The sequence below is a fragment of the Ammospiza nelsoni genome, chromosome 6, assembly GCF_027579445.1.
Source record: "Ammospiza nelsoni isolate bAmmNel1 chromosome 6, bAmmNel1.pri, whole genome shotgun sequence".
Classification (NCBI taxonomy): domain Eukaryota; kingdom Metazoa; phylum Chordata; class Aves; order Passeriformes; family Passerellidae; genus Ammospiza; species Ammospiza nelsoni.
The window spans coordinates 12500294-12513479 of record NC_080638.1 but is presented as its reverse complement, the minus strand read 5'-3'; the positions used below and the strand labels follow the sequence as shown (position 1 = coordinate 12513479).

Genomic DNA, 13186 nt, shown 5'->3' with positions numbered 1-13186 from the left:
AGGCCAAGTTCCAACATTGTCCTTTATTTATAAAAACACGCATTTATAAAGAGCGGAGAGCGCGGGGAGGGGGGGCTCGGGCAGCACGGCGGCCCCCCCGCCCCCGCCGCCACCACCGGGAAGTCCCGGGGGCTCCCGGGCGGCAGCTGCCGTTACGTGCGGGCGTTTCGCTCTGTCTCTGCCAGGCACTCCCTGACCAGCGCCCGGGCGTGGATGATCCCTGCGGGGAGAAGCACAGGGACACCTCGTATCACCCTCCAGCGGCTCCCCGCGGGGCTGAGGAGCCTCGGGGGCGCCCGATTCCCCACCCTGCCCCTACCCCGCTTCAGCCGCTCCATGGCGCTCTTGCTGCCGGCGTAGGTGGGCCGGATCTCCTTCCCCATCTCCTCGATGACCGAGAGCAGGTCCGTATAGGTGCTCTGCGAGCCCTGCGCCCCGGGGGGCTTCATGGCCTGCGGGAGCAGGGGGACAAGCAGGGACGGAGGGGCTGGGGGCCGCCCCCGCCGCCGCACCCGGCCCCGGCGGCCCCGGCGCCGCGCCTCACCTGCACGTAGCCCATGGACGGCGGCCCGAAGTCATTGAAGAGCGGCCGGAAAGGGGCGGCGGCGCCAGGGACAGAACCGGAGGGCGACGGGACACTCGTGGCTGCGAGAAACTGAGGGTCACGGCCGCACTCCCTCTTCCTCGGTACCACCCTGATCCGGTACCATCCCTTCCCGGGGTACCACCCTCCATCCCTCCGGTCCCTCTCCGCTCTCGGTGCCCCCCGTCCCCCGTGGCTACCGCGGCGTTCTCTCACCGGCGGACGGTGCCCCGGGCCCCGGCGGGGCGGGGCTGGCGCTGGCGGCTCCGGGGGTAGCGGGGGCGGGAGCGATGGGCTTGTAGGACATCCCCGACGGCCGCCCGCCGCTCCCGGATCCCTGGAGCCCCGCGGCGGGGGTCGGCGTGCGGCCCCCGCGCTCGCCCCGCCGGTTGTATCGCCGGTGCCCGCCCCTCTTCAGCTCAGCTCGGCCCCGCTCGGCCCGGCGAGAAGCCGGGAACCGGAGCGGAGCGCAGCGGCCCCGGTTCCCGGTAGTGCTGCGCGGCCCCGGCCTGACCCGGGTCTCTCCCCCCTCCGCCGCCGGCGCTCGCGGTGATGACGCAGGCGCGTCACGAGCGCGACGTCATCACGCCGCCGCGCGCCCGCCGGCCGGTCACCGTGGAGACACGCGGCGTCGGCCCCGCCCCCTCGGTGCCTATCCGACCACGTGACTGCTGTGCGGGCCACGCCCCCTCCCTCGGCGGGGCCTCTCTCGGTGTCACGTGACTGACGGGCGCCGCCGCCCCGGGGGCGCGGGGGGGGGCACCGGGAGCGGCACCGCCGCGCTCCCCCCGCCGCCAAGAGCCCCCGTGTCACCCCACAGCCCCGAGCCGCCGTCGGTCAGGGCGTCCCGACTCTCCGCGGGGGTGAACACCGGCCCGGACTTTGGGGAACCGGCCCCACCCGCCGGCCGCACATTCCCCAGAGCCCTGTGCCCGCGGTCCCGGCTCCCTTGGGGGCTCCCGTGAGGCACAGTGGGAGTCCAGGGTTTTGGGGAATACCAGTGGATGGAACAACCACGAATAAACTCTTTGGAAACAACATAAAACACAAGCCAAAAGTCTGTACAGAGAGTTTTATCATTTCAAAAGGGCAAAATTGGCCCCAAAACTGCAGCCAGGGCAGGGAGGGTACCTACAGCAGCCCTGCCTGCAGCTGGCTGAGGCCCTTCCACCCAGTAATGCTTTATTTCACTCCTAGAGGGTCTCCTGGCTGGGCTGCCGGGAGTCTCCCCTGTGCTGGGGGCTGCCAGAACATCCATGAGGGTCTGTGCCAGCCCCAAAAGGGGACGGATGCCTCACCCTAGGCAGGTCTGGGGCGGGTCTGAGCTCAAACCGTGGTGGCAGGGCGGGTTATGCTGTGCAATCCGCAATAAACCTGGCGTGGGGGAGCCTGAGGGGCTCAGTGCGGCACACAGAGTGGGAATGGAGGCTGGAGGGATGAGCAGCAGGGATGGGACACAGCTGAAGGAGAGGGGACCACGATGGTGTGACTTTCAGGGTGAGGTCCAGGTGGGAAGGGGGATGATGCAGGGATAGAGCAGAGATGAGGGCGAGAGTAGTCGAAGCTCGGCCGAGCCTGTGCAGAGAAGGGTCCCGAATTCGGCCCCGGTGCCTCCCGCCACGGTCAGAGCTCAGCATTGGAGCAGCCCCGGCGCCCAGCCTCACCCCGGGCACGGGCACCGCTGTGCCAGCACTGCCCCAGCCCCTGGAGCTGGGGGTCCCTCCGTGGCCCCCTCGTCTTCGTAAGGCACAGGGGGCTCGGGTCCCGCGTTGGCACACACCGCCCTCAGCGCGACATCATCCGCACAAACTCTGCCGGGGGAGGAGGGGGAACACATCTGGAACATCCCAGCTGTCCCTGGGAGCGTTCCTGGCCCCTTCCCTGCTCCTACCTTCAAAGTCCACCAGGCCGTCGCCATTGAGATCCACATCCTTGAGGATCTCATCCACCTCCCGATAGTTGAGCTGCTGCCCCAGGAGCTTGCGCATGGCCTCCCGCAGCTCCGCCATGCTGATCTGTCCGTCCCCATTGCTGTCAAACTACGGACAAGGTCCCATTGCCACCGGCCACCCATGGCACGCTGGCAGCCTACCTGTCTGTCCCCACTGCCCCCGTACCTCGCGGAAGGCGTCACGCAGCTCCTTGATTCCAATCATATCCGCCGTCTCCGCCAGCATCTTGGGGCCCATCAGCTCCACGAAATCATCAAAATCCACCTTGCCCCCGGCTGTGACAGGAGAGGGGTGTCAGGGGGGCAGGGGGCAGGGACTGACAGGCACCCGCTGCCCCACCACGTACTGATCTGCTGGGACAGCTCGATGAGCTCCATCTCCGTGGGCATGTAGCCCATGGTCCGCATGCACTCGCCCAGGTCCTTGTAGCTGATGTAGCCGTCGTGGTCCTTGTCGAACTCCCGGAACGCCTGCTTCAGCTCTGGGGACACCACAGCGTCACCACCGGCACCGCCACTCACCCGAGCGGGACCCCCTCCCCAGCAGCTCACCTTCGATCTCCTCGGGCCGCAGCTCCCGGTCCTGGGGAGGAGAGAAGGGGAAGAGACGAAAGAGGGGTCCTGCTCCCGGGGATCCCACAGGGATTCTGCCCTGCGCCCCCCGGGAGCACGCGGGGAGGGGAGGGACGGTGCCGTACCCGTTGGGTGATGGCGATGCTCTGCCGCAGAAAGATGCAGGCCGGCCCCACCAGCCCCTGCAGCACCGAGTATCCCTGCATCGGGGGGGTCTGCGCCGCGTCCAGCACGTCCTCAGGGTCCCCTGCGCCGGAGCCTGGAGCGCCCGAGCGCGGCTTCCCATCCTGCGGGTGGAGCAGGCGTCAGCGGCGAGGGGGGGCCGAGCAGGGACCCCCCCTCTCCTCCTCCTCCTGCTGCCCCGCGGGTGCCGCAGCCCTGCCGTGCCTTGGGGAGCCGCCGCTCAGGGGTCTTGGTGCAGTTGCCCATGGCTGGGGGCTGCCCCCGCGCCGCAGGACATGCCTGGCCCCGGGGGGGCCGGCTGGCGCAGACCGCGGGGCTGCCACCGGGGATTTGAGGTTTTTATGGAATATCTGGGGATATGCAGGGCAGGCGCGGGGGGGTGGGTGCCGCGCCCGCGTGCATAATCCTCCGGATTATTCCCCGCTCGGCCGCCCTGCTCCAGATGTGGGCAGCCGCCCAGCTGTTCCCCAGTCCCGCAGCCTCCCTGCGAAGGCACGCAGGATCCCCGGCACCCACCGTGCCCCGGGCCCGTCCCCGCCGCCGGTTACCTGCCCAAAAGCGGGGGGCGGCCGGGGCTCCGGCTCCTGGGCAGCCCGCTGAAGCTCCACGGGGGACGCACCACTACGGCTTAATCTGCCCTGGCTGCCCGCAGTGCCGGCGGTGCCGGGCCCCCTGAGCCGAGGGGCCGGCCGGGAGCCGCGGGGCCCTCTCCGGCCGGGGCCGTGGCGCCGGGGGCTGCCCCGGCAGGCGGGGGGCGCGGGGCTGCCAGGGCCGCGCCGCTGCGGGCCGCGGAAGAGAAAGAACATCCCGCCCGCTCCTGCTCCTTCTCCCCACTACCGGGACAGAGCAGGAGAAACCAGATCGCCCCGGAGCTGCGCCCGTCCCTCGCAGGGACGAGGCCACCGCCGTCCCCGGGACCCGCCGCGGAGCACAGGAGATCGGGTGGAGCGCAGCGACCCCCCGGGGCGCTGGGGGGGGAGCGGGGCGCCCCGGGGGGCTCCGGGGGGGGCGGACGGGGGGCTCCGGTTTCAGCACCGAAACCCGACCCGGGCCGGGCGCGGGGCACGTGCCGGCGCGCCAACCGCCAGGCCACGCCCCCCCGGCGCCGCGAGCCCGCCCTGTGACCGCGCCCCCCGCTCCGGCCCCGCCCCCTCCGCGCGGCCCCGCCCCAAACCTACCCTGGGCCGGCCTCTCTCGTGACGTCACTGCAGCGCCGGCGGCGCTCCGCGTGACGTCACCGGGGGGCGGCTGAAGGTGACGGCGGCGGGTCCCGCTGCCGGTGCCCCCCGCCATGGCCGGCAGGCAGCTCCTGGCGCTGCGGCGCCTGCCCGCCGCCTCCTTCTCGGTGAGCGGGGACGGGGCGGGGAGCGCCGGGACCGTGCGGTACCGCTCCCGGTGTTCCCGGGGCTGAATCCGTGTGTCCCCGCAGACGGCGCCCAAGAAGACGCAGTTCGGGTCGCTGCGGGATGAGGACCGGATCTTCACCAACCTCTACGGGCGGCACGACTGGCGGTGAGTAGCGGGAGCAGCGTGGGGAGCGCCGGCGCCCCGTGCCCGGTGCCAGCGTGCCCGGTGCCCCGTCCCGGTGTCACCGTGCCCGGTGCCCGCAGGCTGCGGGGCGCGCTGCGCCGCGGGGACTGGTACAAGACGAAGGAGATCCTGCTCAAGGGCGTGGACTGGATCCTCGGCGAGATCAAGACCTCGGGGCTGCGGGGCCGCGGCGGCGCCGGGTTCCCCACCGGGCTCAAGTGGAGCTTCATGAACAAACCCTCGGACGGGAGGTGAGACCGGCACAGCTCCGGTAGCGCGGCCCCGGCCTGCGGGGAGCCCCCGCTGACCGTGAGCTCCCCGCAGACCCAAGTACCTGGTGGTGAACGCGGACGAGGGCGAGCCGGGCACCTGCAAAGACCGGGAGATCATGCGGCACGACCCGCACAAGCTGCTGGAGGGCTGCCTGGTGGCGGGACGGGCCATGGGCGCCCGCGCCGCCTACATCTACATCCGCGGGGAGTTCTACAACGAGGCCTCCAACCTGCAGGTGCGGGGAGCGCCCCACAGCCCCCCCACAGCCCGGCGGGGCTCGGGGCGCTCCGGGGCTCACCCCCTGCCCCCTGCAGGTGGCCATCCGCGAGGCCTACGAGGCCGGGCTGCTGGGCGGCGACGCCTGCGGCTCGGGATACGCCTTTGACGTGTTCGTGGTGCGCGGTGCCGGCGCCTACATCTGCGGGGAGGAGACGGCGCTCATCGAGTCCATCGAGGGCAAGCAGGGGAAGCCCCGCCTCAAGCCCCCCTTCCCCGCTGACGTGGGTACGGCGCCACAGCTCTGTCCCCGGTTCCCAGCTGCCACCCCAAAACAACTGTCCCCAGGACACTGTCCTGCTGCAGGGACAACACCACAGCCAACACCACGTCCATTAAGAGCTCCCACTGTTCCATAGAATGGTGTGGGTTGGAAGGGAGCTGTCTCATTCCACCCCACTCCCATGGGCCACATACCACAATCCCAGGTTGCTCCAAGCCCTGTTGAACTTGGCCTCGGACACTTCAGGGATGCGGCAGCTACAGCATCTTTGCGCCACTTGTGCCAGGGCATCACCACCCTCACAGGGAGGAATTTTTTCCTGATGTTTCCCCAGGTGTGTTCGGCTGCCCCACCACGGTGGCCAACGTGGAGACGGTGTCGGTGGCCCCCACCATCTGCCGGCGCGGCGGCGCCTGGTTCGCCAGCTTCGGCCGGGAGCGGAACTCCGGCACCAAGCTCTTCAACATCTCGGGGCACGTCAACACGCCCTGCACGGTGGAGGAGGAGATGTCGGTGCCGCTGAAGGAGCTCATTGAGAAACACGCCGGTGAGCGCCGCGCTGAGCCGGGCCGCAGCGGGGCCAGAGCTGCCTGTCCTGACCCTCCTCTTTGCAGGAGGCGTCCGCGGGGGCTGGGACAACCTGCTGGCCGTCATCCCGGGCGGCTCCTCCACACCGCTGCTGCCCAAGTCCGTGTGTGAGACCGTGCTGATGGACTTCGACTCCCTGGTGCAGGCGCAGAGCGGGCTGGGCACAGCTGCCGTCATCGTCATGGATAAATCGGTGAGGGGTGGGCTCCCCCAGCTCCCCCAGCCATGGTGAGACCCTTGCCTTCCTCACCTTCCCTCTCTTCCCAGACCGACATCGTCAAAGCCATCGCGCGCCTGATCGAATTCTACAAGCATGAGAGCTGTGGGCAGTGCACCCCATGCCGGGAAGGTGAGTGGGGGCCATGGCTGAGGGGCTGCAGGGTGGGGCACTGCAGGGACTCATCCCCATCCCGATTCCCACAGGTGTGGACTGGATGAACAAGGTGATGGCGCGGTTTGTGCGGGGTGACGCACAGGCTGCTGAGATCGACGCGCTCTGGGAGATCAGCAAGCAGATCGAGGGACACACCATCTGTGCCCTGGGCGATGGCGCGGCCTGGCCCGTGCAGGTGAGGGGCCTGGAGGGTTGGAGGGGCCAGCAGCCTTCCCCCACCCCGTTAACCACTGCCCCGCTCCATGCAGGGCCTCATCCGCCACTTCCGCCCCGAGCTGGAGGAGAGGATGCGGCGCTACAACGAGGGCAAAGCCCGAGCGGCGTCGGCGTAAGGATCCACCACCACGCCTCCCTCGTCCTGCTTGGAAGGGGTTTCTGGGGTGCTGGCAGCACTCAGAGGCTTCTCAATAAATGCTGCTGTGTTCCCAGGCTCTGCTGTGGGCATTACATTGTAGAAGGGGACTGACAGGGCAGAGGGCCTCAAGGTCCTGCTGCCCCTGGGGAATAAGATCACCAGGGATCATGGGATCACACAGATGGAGCCCGAGGGGATATCCTGGATTTCCATAGGCTAGGGGTGGGGCAGAGGCAATGGCTGTGGGGTACTAACAGACACAGTCCCCTCCTTAGGGACCCCACACTCCCTGTCCCCACCACGGTGGCACCAAGACTCCTCCTCCTGTGCCCGTGCCAAGGGACAGCTGTCCTGGCCACAGTCCACAACTTGGAGCCCAGGGCAGTTCCAAACATGGCTTTTACTGAATCACAGTGTGCAACATCCCTGCTGGGCTCGGAGCCGTTTCCCCATGCACGTGGAGAACCGAGGCACAGGGACCCTGCAGCCGCCCCTGCCCGCTCAGGCCGGGGCTTTCCGCGGGGGCACGCGGGTCTTCCTGCGGTAGCGGCCGGGCAGCAGCAGCTCCAGGGTCAGCTCGGTGATGATGGCTGTGAGCCCCCAGACCTTGTGGGGGCCGTTGAGGAACACGGGCAGGGTGTATCCGTAGCCGCTGGCCGTGCGGAAGTGGGTGTAGCCCTGGTTCTCCTCGCGGAGCAGGTGAGCCAGGGGCAGGGTGAACACCTCCTCCACCTGTCACACAGACCACAGTGACAGGAGCGGCTGCCAGGGGAAGGGGAGAAGCCCTGGGGAGGAGCCACTCACCTCATCAGGGTTGGGGTTCAGTGTCAAGGCCTCCAGCGGTCCCAGGTTGGCCACGACGGGCGCCACAGTCATTCCATGCTGGAAGGTGTGTCAGCGAGGGACAGGGTGACACCCCCTCCCCAAAGTGCCCGTGCCTTGAGCCCCTGCACCCAGTGCAGGCACCCACCCTGTGTGTCACCCCCTCACCAGTGCCACTGCCTTGTGTCCCATCACCTTGAATCCCCAGAATTCTTGTCACCCGTATCCCTGATGACCTGTCCCTGTCACCCAGAATCGTCATTTGTAACACCTGTCACCCACGTCCCTGTCCCCCTGAATCTGCCACACATGACCCTGTTGCTTTGTCCCTGTCACCCATGACCCTGCTGCCTTTTCCTTGTCATTCCAATCCGCTGCTGCCTGCAACCCCCCCTCACCTGTGTTCCTGTCCCCCTGGACCCCAGTCACCTGCACCCTGTTCACCCATCTCCTTGCCTTGTCCCTGTCACCCAGAACCCTTGCTCTGTCCCCTGTGTCCCTACTGCTTTATCTCTGTCAACTGAACCCCTTCCTCCTCTGTGTCCCTGTGGCCTTATTCCTGTCACATCTTGTTCCTGTCACCACAACCCCTGTCACCTGTGCCCCTGTCACCCCAAAGCCATCACGCCAGAACCTTTGTCCCCGTCACCTCGAACCCGTCATCCGTGACCCTGTTGCCTTGCCCCAGTCACCCGTGACGCTGCCACCTTCCCTGTCACCTTGAACCCATCCCGTGTCCCTGCCCGCCCTTGTCCCCGCGCCTCCAAGCCCCGCCGATCCCCGGTACCCGGTCGGGCAGCGTCCGAAGCTGTCCCCAGACGCTGGTGGCTGCCACCGCCACCCCCAGCTCCTCCCGCGTCTCCCGCAGAGCCGTGGCCACCGCGTCCCCGTCCGCCGGGTCCCGCCGCCCACCGGGGAAGCTGCGGGAGGGATCGGGGGCTGGGGTCAGGGCCGGCCCGGCCCCGGTGCCCGCTCCCCCCGCCGGTACCTGACGTCGCCGCTGTGGGGGCCGGCGAGGCGGCGGGAGCGGAGCGTGAAGAGCAGCGCGGGGCGGCCGCGCACCGAGCACAGCGGCACCAGCACCGCGGCCGCCGCCGCCGCGCCCCCCGCGCCCGCCGCCGCCAGCCGCGCCCGGCACCGCCGCTCGCTGCCGCCGCTCAGCACATCCCCGGCGTCCCCGGCACCGTCGGCACCGCCCGGGCCCGCCATGGCGCCGGCACGGGGCGGGAGGAGCGGCGAGGGAGGAGGGACGCGGGGAGGGACCGGCACCGCCCCCCGCACCGAGCCCGCCCCGCCGCGGCCCGGCCGTGCCGAGCGTGGGGCAGCCCTGCCCGGGGTGCGGAACGGCCCCGGCCGGGTATGAACCGCCTGCCAGCCGCTCCCAGGCGTGCAGCTCTTTGGCTGTGTGTGCAACAGCCGCCCCCAGGTGTGTGAGTGTGTGACCCACGTCCCACCTTCGCGGTGTCCCTGCCAGGTGTGCCAGTCCTGCTCCAGCCCCACCAGGTGTGCAACAACTCCCGCCAGGTGTGCCACCTACCCTCCAGCTTTGTGACAACCTTCCGGCTCTGCCGGCTGTGCAAGGCCTGCTCCAGCCATGCCATATCCCTCATCACGGGTGCAGCAGCCCCTGCCAGGTGTGCAATGATCCCCTCAGAGTGTGTCCTCCTTGCTGGTGTGTGACAGCCCCTGCCAGCTGTGTGACCCCAGCTCCCAGCCCCACACAACCCCCTGGGTGTGCAAACCTCTGGCCCAGTGTGCAACGCTCACCTCTGACCCCCACAGGCCTGGCAAGGACCCTTCCAGGAGTCCAACAACCCCTTCCAGGCATCCAAGAGCCCCTTCCAGGCACACACTCCCCCTACTGCTGACAGCCCCCATGTGCCACTGGCCCTCCATGTCAGCAGGTGCCTGGGCTTGTCAGGGAATTTCTGCTGTGGAAACAGCCTCAATGGTGTTTGAGGTTGGGAAAAGGCTCCTGGATAAGTCTGGGAATGCTGGTGACCGGCCAGCCCCTCTTTCCAGGAAACCTCCATGGACAGAGACTCTCACACCTGCATCTTCAGCTCTCAGCAGGAAATGATTTTTAAAAAACTGTATAGAAATCATCACTCTCCATGATTCTTTGCTTCCAGAGCCCACCATTGGCTCCACAATCCCACTCCCATCTCTGGAATCAGCGGAACCTCTGCTCCTCCCACACATATCGCTTCCCTGCTGGAACCTTGCGCAAGAACAGGCTGTTCCCTCGGCTCATGTTGCCCTGGAAAGGGAAAACGACCATGGAGGGGCCACAAAAGGTCCAGGGTGGCCTCTCCAAACCCCATGGGGCTCCCACCTGGCTCCTCTCTGTGTCCCTGGTGTCTGGAGCATCCCAGCTCCAGCACTTACCTCCCTCTGCAGCTGGCTCCAGCAATCCAGCCAGGAGGAGTAGGTGGGTGCATAGGGAAGGAGACCCCCGGCCAACCTGGGGAAGGGAGGAAAGACCCACAGGGAATTATTCCCATCAGGGAATGACCCAATCCCTCTGTAGCTCCACACCAGGTTAAACCCCAAAACGACCCTCTCCCACTTTAAGCACGGAGGGATCAACCCTGTGGAGCACTGGAAGCACCTTTCCACCTGGGAATTTCAGTTCCAGGAGCTGATCCGGGGCAGAGGGACGCAGGGTCAGTGGGAGCAGGGACTCACCCGCAGTTGTTCACAGCCATCAGGTTGGAGACCAGGACGAAAGGGTAGGTCAGCATGCTGGCAAAAAACTGCAGGAAAAATGGGGATCAGTGGGATACTCCCTCTTCCCTCCACATCGGGAGAACCCCTCAGAGTTTCTTCCCAGGGAGGGGAGCCCACTCCTGCCACCTCCACAGGGTCACACGTGTCCTCCAGGGAGCATCCCTTGGCCTGTGGGTTAATCCGGCTGATCCCACCCTGGCAGCCGCAGGATTCCAGGAACACACCCCTCCCTAGGGAAAGGATCCGCTCCCTGCCCATGGCCGTACTCACCCCAGTGACCGCCTGGGAGTAGCTCTTCATCTCAGTCATGGCGGAGACCTGAGGAGGAGCAACAGCACCTGAGTCCCCCCAGAGCGGGGTGGTGGCTCCCAGAACACCCCCGGAGCTGCCCCCCGTGAGCTCCGGGCACTGGGGACGCCGGAGCAGAGCCTACCCCGTTCTCCAGCGCGTACGTGTTGATGAGGTAGGCCAGCATGTTGCACAGCCACAGGGAGAGGATGTCCCCGAGGAGCCGCGGGATGAGGCCGCTGCAAGGGAACAAACAGTGGGAATGATGGCCCAGGGTTGGGATGTGGCTGTGAGGAGAGCTGGGAATAGCTGGTGTGGGACAGGGTGAGAGGGAACAGCCATCCCTGGGAGCTGGGATGCTCGGGTGAGCGATCCAGAGCTGCTGGAGGGATCCGATGTACTCCCAGGAAGGCTTTGGGACCTTCCCACCGCTGCCACCCCCGCCGTGCCCCTCCCCGCCTTGCCGGCACTCACGCGAAGAATCCCAGGATTCCCTCTTCCCGGTAGATTGTGGCGAAGGCGCTTAGTGTCCCGCTGGGATAGGGAGGAAGAGGAGGGATAAGGCCAGGGGTGGACCCCAGGACTCCTGGTCCCCCAGAGCACCCAGAGCCCCCGGGCCGTACCTGTACTTGGTCTCGCGGCCGATGAACTGCACCATGCAGCGCAGGGTGATCACTGCGGGGACATGGGGGGGACACGGGGGGACACGGGGGTGACAGAAGGCTCCTGGCACTGCGCCCCCGGGCCCCTGGGGTGGGGGGACACCTACCGTGGAAGGGGTGGGTGATGAGGGTGGCGGCAGAGCGGGCGACCATCTCCTGGGAGGTCTGGGAACAAAGGGAGCCTCAGCAGGAGGGGACAGGGATGTGACATCCCACTGCTTCCCTCCTCCTCCTGCTGCTCCTCACCTCCTTGAGCACCTGCTCCAGCGAGGACTCCTTCCTCCTGGCTCCAGGCTGGAGGGGGAAGGAGCAGTCAGGGGGGAACAGCTGCCCGAAGAGGGGAGGCTGTCCCCAGGGTGGGGTGGAAGCTCCGGATGCAGGGCTGGGGCTGCCCAAATCCGGGGGCCATGGGAAGGAGGGAGAGAGGGAAGAGAAACGGGAGGAGGAGGAAAGAACATAGAGAACCAAAGGGAAAAGAAGGAGGGAAAGCATGGAGCAGGGAAAAAGGACAGAAGAGCAGAATGAAGGAAAGAGGGAAGGAGAGAGAGAAGAGGAGAAAGGAAAGAAAAGAAAAGGAGAAGGAGAAAAAGGAGAAAGGAATGAGGGAAAGAAGAAAAGAAAGGATAAGAGAAGACTAGAAGAACAGAGAAATAAAGGGAGAAAGGAGGAGACAGGAGGGGAGGGAAGGATGCATTCCCTGTGGGAAGCATCTCTACACCCACCTCAGCCTTCTCGGCCTCCTGGTACCGCTGCGGAGCAAAGAGCAAGGTCAGCGCAGGGTCAGCACCGTGCGGGGAGCCAGGGGGCCCCGGTGTCCCCCCGTCCCGGCGGCAGAACCCCCGGTTCCCGCAGCGCCCCGCCCGTGCCGGTACCTGCAGCACTTTGCTGTGCACCACGGTGCCGATGGCGCTGGAGCAGAGGCGGGGGGTGAGGCCTTTAAAGAGTCCTGCTCTCCCGTCCACCTTTATGATGTGCTTGGCTGGGGACAGCGGGGACCGTCAGCCCCGGGGGGACCCCGCGGCGGCACCGGGACGGCGCCGGGGCGGCCCCACCAAGGCGGACTCACCGTAAGAGAAGAGGCCGGGCAGCTGATACACCTGGCGGCCGAAGATGTTCCTCCCCAGGGTGGGCGGCAGCGGCTCGTAGCCCACCTGCAGCGGCAACGGGCAGGCTGTATCCCCCGCGCGGCCGATACCGGCCCGGTACCCCCTCTCAACCCCGCCGTTCCCGCCCTTACCTGCACTAGCACCTTCACGTACATGAGCGGCTGCGAGAGCACGGTGAGCCCCGAGCCCAGCAGCACCTGCGAAGCCGCGTTCTCCATGGTGCCGCCCCGGCGTCACGGCACAGAAGGACACGGCCACGGCTGCCGCCGCTTCCGCTTCCGCCTCCCGGGAGTTCCGGCGCCGCCGTGACGCCATTCCGGCCGCTGGGGGGCGCCCTGGGAGCAGCGGCTGCCATGGAAACGGCCGGAGGCGCCGTGGGGGTGTTGCCATGGCAACGGGGCCTGCGGGCCTGGGGCACCCACGGGGCCTGCGGGGACGCCGTGGTGACAGGGGGGACAGCGGGGTCACAGGGCTGAGGAGTCACCCGGGTGGCAGAGCCACCACATCTCTAGAGCCCAAGGTGACACCATGGTGGCAGGGCTGAGGTGACACCAGGTAATGGAGGTGACACGCTGGTGGCAAGGCCCAAGGTAGCACCACAGGCATACGCTGACACCATGGTGGTGTCATGGCGTTGGGTGCCAGCAAG

General features: G+C 67.5%; 5 protein-coding genes across 5 annotated transcripts; 1 reads left to right on the top strand and 4 right to left on the bottom strand.

Moving 5' to 3' along the window:
• Positions 1-8: 8 nt before the first annotated feature.
• Positions 9-1153, bottom strand: CDK2AP2 (cyclin dependent kinase 2 associated protein 2). The gene is made up of 4 exons (XM_059473452.1): positions 800-1153; positions 545-645; positions 320-452; positions 9-220 (listed from the first exon to the last, which is right to left on the bottom strand). Exons 1-4 carry the CDS (start codon positions 888-890, stop codon positions 153-155), a joined length of 393 nt encoding a protein of 130 aa, XP_059329435.1. The 5' UTR covers positions 891-1153; the 3' UTR covers positions 9-152.
• A 487-nt stretch (positions 1154-1640) lies between these two features.
• LOC132074050 (calcium-binding protein 2-like) lies at positions 1641-3874 on the bottom strand. Its single transcript, XM_059473451.1, has 7 exons — positions 3839-3874; positions 3233-3394; positions 3087-3117; positions 2853-3016; positions 2701-2799; positions 2475-2622; positions 1641-2394 (listed from the first exon to the last, which is right to left on the bottom strand). Exons 2-7 carry the CDS (start codon positions 3311-3313, stop codon positions 2369-2371), a joined length of 549 nt encoding a protein of 182 aa, XP_059329434.1. The 5' UTR covers positions 3314-3394; positions 3839-3874; the 3' UTR covers positions 1641-2368.
• Positions 3875-4508: 634 nt separating this feature from the next.
• NDUFV1 (NADH:ubiquinone oxidoreductase core subunit V1) lies at positions 4509-7005 on the top strand. Its single transcript, XM_059473449.1, has 10 exons — positions 4509-4635; positions 4720-4802; positions 4901-5071; positions 5145-5328; positions 5408-5597; positions 5927-6139; positions 6207-6373; positions 6448-6529; positions 6604-6749; positions 6823-7005. The coding sequence occupies exons 1-10, from the start codon at positions 4582-4584 to the stop codon at positions 6904-6906; spliced, it is 1374 nt and encodes a 457-aa protein (XP_059329432.1). The 5' UTR covers positions 4509-4581; the 3' UTR covers positions 6907-7005.
• A 309-nt stretch (positions 7006-7314) lies between these two features.
• Positions 7315-8975, bottom strand: NUDT8 (nudix hydrolase 8). The gene is made up of 4 exons (XM_059474722.1): positions 8740-8975; positions 8539-8671; positions 7734-7811; positions 7315-7661 (listed from the first exon to the last, which is right to left on the bottom strand). The coding sequence occupies exons 1-4, from the start codon at positions 8958-8960 to the stop codon at positions 7431-7433; spliced, it is 663 nt and encodes a 220-aa protein (XP_059330705.1). The 5' UTR covers positions 8961-8975; the 3' UTR covers positions 7315-7430.
• An 834-nt stretch (positions 8976-9809) lies between these two features.
• Positions 9810-12829, bottom strand: MTCH2 (mitochondrial carrier 2). The gene is made up of 13 exons (XM_059474189.1): positions 12669-12829; positions 12498-12582; positions 12304-12410; positions 12154-12180; positions 11678-11725; positions 11539-11596; positions 11393-11444; positions 11244-11303; positions 10915-11008; positions 10752-10799; positions 10440-10507; positions 10140-10215; positions 9810-10011 (listed from the first exon to the last, which is right to left on the bottom strand). The coding sequence occupies exons 1-13, from the start codon at positions 12753-12755 to the stop codon at positions 9925-9927; spliced, it is 897 nt and encodes a 298-aa protein (XP_059330172.1). The 5' UTR covers positions 12756-12829; the 3' UTR covers positions 9810-9924.
• Between the last annotated feature and the right edge of the window lie 357 nt (positions 12830-13186).

Coding starts and splice junctions, on each gene's coding strand:
- NUDT8 (XM_059474722.1), bottom strand. CDS start 8,960: ATGGCGGGCCCGGGCGGTGCCGACGGTGCCGGGGACGCCGGGGATGTG. Junction 7,812..8,538: donor TTCGGACGCTGCCCGACCGG/GTACCGGGGATC, acceptor CACACCTTCCAG/CATGGAATGACTGTGGCGCC. Junction 7,662..7,733: donor TGAACCCCAACCCTGATGAG/GTGAGTGGCTCC, acceptor TCTGTGTGACAG/GTGGAGGAGGTGTTCACCCT.
- LOC132074050 (XM_059473451.1), bottom strand. CDS start 3,313: ATGCAGGGATACTCGGTGCTGCAGGGGCTGGTGGGGCCGGCCTGCATC. Junction 3,118..3,232: donor GCATCGCCATCACCCAACGG/GTACGGCACCGT, acceptor TCTCCTCCCCAG/GACCGGGAGCTGCGGCCCGA. Junction 2,623..2,700: donor TGCGTGACGCCTTCCGCGAG/GTACGGGGGCAG, acceptor CCTTGTCCGTAG/TTTGACAGCAATGGGGACGG.
- MTCH2 (XM_059474189.1), bottom strand. CDS start 12,755: ATGGAGAACGCGGCTTCGCAGGTGCTGCTGGGCTCGGGGCTCACCGTG. Junction 12,411..12,497: donor GCCCGGCCTCTTCTCTTACG/GTGAGTCCGCCT, acceptor CGCTGTCCCCAG/CCAAGCACATCATAAAGGTG. Junction 10,800..10,914: donor CGTACGCGCTGGAGAACGGG/GTAGGCTCTGCT, acceptor GCTCCTCCTCAG/GTCTCCGCCATGACTGAGAT.
- NDUFV1 (XM_059473449.1), top strand. CDS start 4,582: ATGGCCGGCAGGCAGCTCCTGGCGCTGCGGCGCCTGCCCGCCGCCTCC. Junction 5,329..5,407: donor ACGAGGCCTCCAACCTGCAG/GTGCGGGGAGCG, acceptor TGCCCCCTGCAG/GTGGCCATCCGCGAGGCCTA. Junction 5,598..5,926: donor CCCCTTCCCCGCTGACGTGG/GTACGGCGCCAC, acceptor ATGTTTCCCCAG/GTGTGTTCGGCTGCCCCACC.
- CDK2AP2 (XM_059473452.1), bottom strand. CDS start 890: ATGTCCTACAAGCCCATCGCTCCCGCCCCCGCTACCCCCGGAGCCGCC. Junction 453..544: donor CGTCCATGGGCTACGTGCAG/GTGAGGCGCGGC, acceptor CTGCTCCCGCAG/GCCATGAAGCCCCCCGGGGC. Junction 221..319: donor CATGGAGCGGCTGAAGCGGG/GTAGGGGCAGGG, acceptor TTCTCCCCGCAG/GGATCATCCACGCCCGGGCG.